The 7,409-nt window shown below is 45.9% G+C and overlaps 1 protein-coding gene across 2 annotated transcripts in view; it reads right to left on the bottom strand.

The window, feature by feature from the left end:
- Positions 1-3,943, bottom strand: part of ARID3B (AT-rich interaction domain 3B) — a 51,184-nt gene extending 47,241 nt beyond the window's left edge. For both annotated transcript variants that reach the window (XM_073652828.1, XM_073652827.1), the window contains exons 1-2: positions 3,740-3,943; positions 1,126-1,674 (exon numbers count right to left, since the gene is read on the bottom strand). In XM_073652828.1, the coding sequence (XP_073508929.1) occupies positions 1,126-1,674; positions 3,740-3,928 (738 nt within the window). In that variant the 5' untranslated portion in view covers positions 3,929-3,943. The remainder of the gene's footprint in view (positions 1-1,125; positions 1,675-3,739) is intronic.
- Between the last annotated feature and the right edge of the window lie 3,466 nt (positions 3,944-7,409).

Below are 7,409 nucleotides of genomic sequence, written 5' to 3' on the forward strand. Positions count from 1 at the left end.
GCAAAATTACTTTATTTTATATGCATTGGATGAATACACTGAGTACAAGTCATTGAAACACATTGACCTTCAAAAAAAATCCAGTTAAAATGAAATTGATCAAAAACAAATCAAGAGGCCTTGTTACTTCATCGCTGTAATTGAAAGCTGTAAACAGTAACTACACGTGACTCAGAAGACCTTATATTTAGTTAGCTTCCATTTACAACAGCTTTAAATTTAATGCACTGTCAGACCTATTACACGTAAAGGGAGACCCCTTAAGCAACTCTTTAGAATCAAAGAAGTGACGCCATAAAGCAGCAATACGCCTAAATGCCGACCACAGATGAGATATGTCCTGTGTGTCCCATGGACAATAAGAACCTACGGTAAATGGAAGTTTTGCTGTTTCTATTATCAACAGGAGATTGCCCCTTTGCACTCGTCTCTCTTGTAGCCAAACACTGATCTGAACGATCAAGAATACTGCATGTTATTGGGGAATGAGAGGTGGTTATTGGCAGTGATGAAAAAAAAAAAAAAAATTGCCATGAAAGGGGTTGTTCCCCAGTTGACTTCTCACCTATCCACTGGAGAAGTGACAAATGTCCAATCTCAGGGACTCCCACAATAACCAGATTAAGGTTGCTAAAGAGAGGCAGAGGAGCATGCACAGTACCACTCCACTTAAAGTCTATAAGACTGACAGACTGCCGAGCACAGTACTCAACAGTTTCCCTCAGCCCCATAGGCATCGAGGCAGAGTGCATACTTGACCACCAGGGAGTCATTTAGTTAGCCAGATAGAGGACATGGTGACTAGTAAGCCTATTCCAGTGATTACTGGGGTTCCAGAGAGGAGTCAGTTATAACCTACTCTGTGGATAAGTAGTAATGGTCTCTTGTGGGAAAACCACTTCGTAGTGGGGATACACACATTTTTGCTGCCTGATTAATGCATTTCTCCTGTTTTGTTACTTGTGACTTTTCGGGTATTTAAATGTGACTTCTGGATAAAGGGTAAAAATAAAGTGACTAGTGTGCAGCCCCAGCCTGATAGCTTTAAGGACATCTTGTCTTGAACCGGCTTTTTCTACAAATATTACAGACATATGGAACACATACAGCAGACTGTTTTCTTACCGGCTTAATATGCTCCTCTATATTTTGCTTTGGATGTTTAGAGGGAGAAGGATTAAAATTTTCATCTTGGGGTTCTTCTTTTACAGCAAGATTCCGCTGACCAAGGTTCCCTTTCGGATTAGTAGTAACTATTCCCTGCTGCTCCCTCTGAACCTGTAGATACTTCTGTGCCAACATAGATGGTTGACCTTCCCTGCGATTACCGTCTTCCTCATAGGAGTCTCCTTCATCACTTTCATCATCTTCCATCTCCTCATCTTCATCAGGATCACTAGCAACCTGTGGAGGTGCCATGGGCGGGCGGACCTTAGCAGCTGACAAAGTGGCAGGACCAGGTGTAGATTTCATTATATGCTGTGATGCCAGCTGTTGGGCATACAGCATTTGTGTTTCTCTTATTTGTCTCTCCCGTTCCTCCATACTACGAGCAGCTTGCTGTTGCTGCTTTTGAAGTTGCTCCATCACAGCCTCCAATTTCATGCCCTGCTTCGCGTGCATCTGTGAACTACCCGTAAGGGCAGTGTTTAATCCACTTGGTATTAGTGAGGGCTACAATCAAGGAGGAATTAAAAACAAAAAAAGTTAATAGTAATACCACTTCATATTCTTGCAAACTGCATTGTTATATTTATAAAAAAAAAACAGAACTAGACAAATAATAGTGTCCTGTACATTAAGATGAAAGGAGGACATACACTTTCTGCTGATCTCAACCCAGGATAGTAATGGCAAAACCATCATGTTATATAAACCATGACTGGACGTGTGTGATAACATCACTACTGCAACAACAGGGGCTTCCACTTCACATGAAGTCTCTGTATTGATTACATGTACAGTACAATCAGCCATATTGTGGCGTTCATCCTACAGGAATTCACAGGATTAAGGCTATGTGCCCACGTTGCAGAAATGAAGCAGAAAATTTCTGCATGTCCTCTCCCGGAAAAACGCATGCGGAATTCCGCACACGTTTATCGCACGTTTTCCACATGCGGAATTGCCTTGCGTTTTTTATTGCATTGCAAAGGCAATTCCGCTTGCGGAAATGCAAAATTAATGGACATGCTGCGGATTTTTCCACGCATCAAAAACGCTGCGGAAAAATCCGCAGCATGGGCATAGAAGTTGCGGAATCCACTTGGGGACCATGGGGGGCGGATTACCTAGCGTTTTACAAGCGTTTACGCTGCGGAAATTCCGCAGCATATAAGCTTGAAAAACGCTACGTGGGCACATACCCTTAGAGAAGATCTGAGACACGTGTCAACTGCCATGCAACAGATTTTCACTATTAGTCCAGTTAATGACAACTTAGTATTCAAGAGGTATTTGATGTGTGTGCACAGGACAAGCAGGCCACACACATAAGGCAGGACTAAGCTGGAGAACCCGCAAGTACCTAGAAAAATGAAAAAGCAAGGCAACAAAAGTAGAAATGATAATCCCTGTAATAGGCCGATCAGGACATTCACTGGTGGGATCAGTCGACAACATGACAGATCACATTCCGGGCAGACAATGGCCTGGTGTCGGCCATTGTTAAAAAGTGTTCACATAGAAATTCCAAGCCATGATTGTCCGAAACAGTGAGATTGGGACAGCTCAGCAGACATTCTCTCATGTGTAAGGGCAGCTTCCAGGCATCCGTACCTGACTGCTCTAACTGGTGCCAGTGCGTCGGAGCTTCCTACTGAGAAATGATTGAAGCCACAGCTATGAAGGATCCTGGATCCTAAATGTGGCAGGGTAGAGCTGCAGGGCAGTGGGCAGCAAGTCGGGAGCAGGATGCCAGGGGCGCAGGGGGAAAGTGAGGAACTTTCTTGCACACAAGGCACAGTACAGCCAGGCACAGGTCACACGGAGCCGCTCTGGTGGCAGTTGCACTGGCTATATCCACCCTTACAGCACAGCCAGTGCACACAAAATACACGCTGCCACCAGGCTGAGGGCACATGGCTGCTCCGGTGGCAGTAGCACTGGCTATATCCACCCTTACAGCACAGCCATTGCACACAGTACAGGCTGCCACCAGGCTGAGGGCTGCTCTGGTGGCAGTAGCACTGGCTATATCCACCCTTACAGCACAGCCATTGCACACAGTACAGGCTGCCACCAGGCTGAGGGCACATGGGCACAGGGCTGCTCTGGTGGCAGTAGCACTGGCTATATCCACCCTTACAGCATAGCCAGTGCACACAGAATATACGCTGCCACCAGGCTGAGGGCACATGGGCATAGGTCACACAGCTGCTCTGATGGCATGGGCAGCACTGGCTATACCCACCCTTATTGTACAGCCAGTGCACACAGAATACACACTGCCACCAGGCGGAGGGCACATGGGCACAGGGCTGCTCCGGTGGCAGCAGCATGGGTATATCGCCCTTCATCACACAGCGGATACCCCGGAGCACAGGCCACAGGGGCCCAGCCTCGCAGCCGCCGGCTCCCGGACAGCAGCAGGCAGGGCACGTTAGGCGGCAGTGTGCACGGTGCGGGCAGCCAAAGTCGCCAAGGTGCGGTGTGTTGTGTGCGCTGACCCCCGCCCTCTTCACCCCTCCCCACTTCCAGTCCCGTACGACCACCGGTGTGTGCATGGGCTCCCGCTCACCATAGACTCTCTCCCGCAGCCGGCCTTCTCCACCATCCCGTCAGTCTGCAGGCCTTTCGGCACCGCACTCTCCTGTAGCCACTTAGCCGCCCGCCCCGGCTTCCCCTCCGTTTCCGTCTCACTCCAACCTCCAGGCTCTACTAGGCCCCTCCCGATACAGAGAATTATTCGTCTGACGTCATCGCGCATCTAGCAACGGCAGCACGTTCCTCTGACTGCCACGCGCATGGCGGCTGAGTAGTGGAAGCCATATTGCTCCACCCACAGAGATAGTGTGCGATACCGGAGATGTAACGGACGTATTAGTCTTATTTACCGATTAGACGCGCTGTGTATGTGTACACCAAATTCATCACTGCGAGAAGTGGAGGTCGAGAAAATACTCGTTCTCCATAAATTCATGGACATACTTGTATATCAAGCGGCCATATTGGTACACCCGAGTCCAGGGAGAGCCTGCACTGACCATGCCTGACCAAATATTTGTGTGGATCACGGACACGTTTTAGCTACTGCTCTGTTCTAACTTATGCATCACTAGCAATTCCCTGATATACAGTACAGACCAAAAGTTTGGACACACCTTCTCATGTATAGATTTTTCTGTATTTTCATGACTTTGAAAATTGTACATTCACACTGAAGGCGTCAAAACTATGAATTAACACATGTGGAATTATGTACTTAACAAAAAAGTGTGAAACAACTGAAAATATGTCTTATATTCTAGGTTCTTCAAAGTAGCCACCTTTTGCTTTGATGACTGCTTTGCACACTCTTGGCATTCTCTTGATGAGCTTCAAGTGGTAGTCACCGGAAATGGTTTTCACTTCACAGGTGTGCCCTGTCAGGTTGAATAAGTGGGATTTCTTGCCTTATAAATGGGGTTGGGACCATCAGTTGTGTTGTGCAGAAGTCAGGTGGATACACAGCTGATAGTCCTACTGAATAGTCTGTTAGAATTTGTATTATGGCAAGAAAAAAGCAGCTAAGTAAAGAAAAACGAGTGACCATCATTACTTTAAGAAATGAAGGTCAGTCAGTCCGAAAAATTGGGCAAACTTTAATAGTGTCCCCAAGTGCAGTTGCAAAAACCATCAAGCGCTACAAAGAAACTGGCTCACATGAGGACCGCCCCAGGAAAGGAAGACCAAGACTCACCTCTGCTTCTGAGGATAAGTTTATCCTAGTCACCACCCTCAGAAATCGCAGGTTAACAGCAGCTCAGATTAGAGACCAGGACAATGCCACACAGAGTTCTAGCAGCGGACACATCTCTCTAACAACTGTTAAGAGGAGACTTTGTGCAGCAGGCCTTCATGGTAAAATAGCTGCTAGCAAACCACTGCTAAGGACAGGCAACAAGCAGAAGAGACTTGTTTGGGCTAAAGAACACAAGTAATGGACATTAGACCAGTGGAAATCTGTGCTTTGGTCTGATGAGTCCAAATTTGAGATCTTTGGTTCCAACCACCGTGTCTTTGTGCGACGCAGAAAAGGTGCACATATGGACTCTACATGCCTGGTGCCCACCGTGAAGCATGGAGGAGGAGGTGTGATGGTGTGGGGGTGCTTTGCTGGTGACACTGTTGGGGATTTATTCAAAATTGAAGGCATACTGAACCAGCATGGCTACCACAGCATCTTGCAGCGGCATGCTATTCCATCCGGTTTGCGTTTAGTTGGACCATCATTTATTTTTCAATAGGACAATGACCCCAAACACACCTCCAGGCTGTGTAAGGGCTATTTGACCAAGAAGGAGAGTGATGGGGTGCTTTGCCAGATGACCTGGCCTCCACAATCACCAGACCTGAACCCAATCGAGATGGTTTGGGGTGAGCTGGACTGCAGAGTGAAGGCAAAAGGGCCAACAAGTGCTAAGCAGCTCTGGGAACTCCTTCAATATTGTTGGAAGACCATTTCCGGTGACTACCTCTTGAAGCTCATCAAGAGAATGCCAAGAGTGTGCAAAGCAGTCATCAAAGCAAAGCTGGCTACTTTGAAGAACCTAGAATATAAGACATATTTTCAGTTGTTTCACACTTTTTTGTTAAGTATATAATTCCACATGTGTTAATTCATAGTTTTGATGCCTTCAGTGTGAATGTACAATTTTCATAGTCATAAAAATACAGAAAAATCTTTAAATGAGAAGGTGTGTCCAAACTTTTGGTCTGTACTGTATACTTACTGGTGAGGTGCGAGCGTATTATCAGCCCGAGTGTGATCCCACAAAACATCGGATTGCACTCGGACCAATGTTAGCAAGATGGACGTGGACATGTCTGATTTTTTTCCTAGGACAGAGTCTGAGGAAAAAATATGGCAGCATGCTCAATTTGCATCCGATATTCGGATCCCACTCAACCATGCAGATAAATGAGTCCGGGGAAAGCACAACGATTCTCACAGAATGGAGAAGACGGAGAAATCTTCCATCCTCATCTGAAAAAACACTATGATCAAACTCTGAGAGCGTGATTAGCATAATCAGCCTGATTCACTCAGATGAGAGAGAAACTACGTGGTGTGACCCGCACCTTAAAGTGACTTTAGGAAGGGACGAGCATTACTAATGTGTAGTGTAGGTGTATTCTTCACAAGAGGTTCCCTTAGAACAGAAAGCTATTGCAGTCCCATGTAAGGCTACGTGCACACTTGCATCTGGACATTCCATTTGATTGTATCAATTTTATTATCAGTTTTTAGAATAAAAGAAACAGAACAGCATGAAGAACTTTTTTTTCCATTCTAAAAACTAACATATAACAGAACCCTATAATAATCAATAGAGCCCCTCTGCTTCCACTAGCTTCAGTTACGCAACAGATTCATTTGGACATTAATTACATTTGTCTGCTCTTAAAAATGCAATGTCAGACATCACCATGTATGGGCCTTCTGGACCTGGTCTTCTGAAAAACACATTACACTAACGTCATCAGAACCAGGGCTGTGGAGTCGGTGTCCATTTTGGTGGAGTCTGTATAAAATGGACCGACTCCTAAACTATATTATAAATGGGGTACAGTAGTACAATGTAGGATGTGCTGTAAATGTTTTCATAAGAATTTGGGAAAGTTATGAAATGTCCTATAAATGTCTGTTCTGTTACTGATCTAAGGATCTAGGTTTTAGGTGAGGTGAATCCGTGCTGTACGTTATGTACATGCTCAGTAGTGAGGTAGTGCTGTTGGGTCGGAGTCGGGAGTCAGGGAAATTGAGGAGTCGGGAGTCGGCTTAACAACTCCACAGCCCTGATCAGAACCCATCGATATTAACGGGCCCAGCTGACATTCTAATGTGGGTGGGGGCACCAACCAACTGATCGTCAGGGGAGATATCGTCTGATTTCAGGCTGTCGATCGCCTTGTTCTCCTGAAGATAATCTGCCAGTTGACATGTCAGCCATCGACTTTCTCACAAAGAACTCAGGAGTGCTTGGCCGAATGAGCACTCATGTGTATGGGAATGTCGGTTAAGATGGCTGTCGGCCGAACGGCCATCTAATGTGTATGGCCGGCTTTACTTTTAAGGGAAAACATTTGAGACTGAAAGATTAGGGGGCATGCATCCTAATTGATTTTTTATAAGACGTACTCCCTATGAGCTCCATATCTTTTCCTGATTGTCCATCCAGTATTAGCACCTTTCTGTGTATCTCTTC

The sequence above is a fragment of the Phyllobates terribilis genome, unplaced genomic scaffold, assembly GCF_046119375.1.
Source record: "Phyllobates terribilis strain yellow unplaced genomic scaffold, ASM4611937v1 Scaffold_11__3_contigs__length_659146591, whole genome shotgun sequence".
In the NCBI taxonomy this organism is placed as follows: Eukaryota; Metazoa; Chordata; class Amphibia; order Anura; family Dendrobatidae; genus Phyllobates; species Phyllobates terribilis.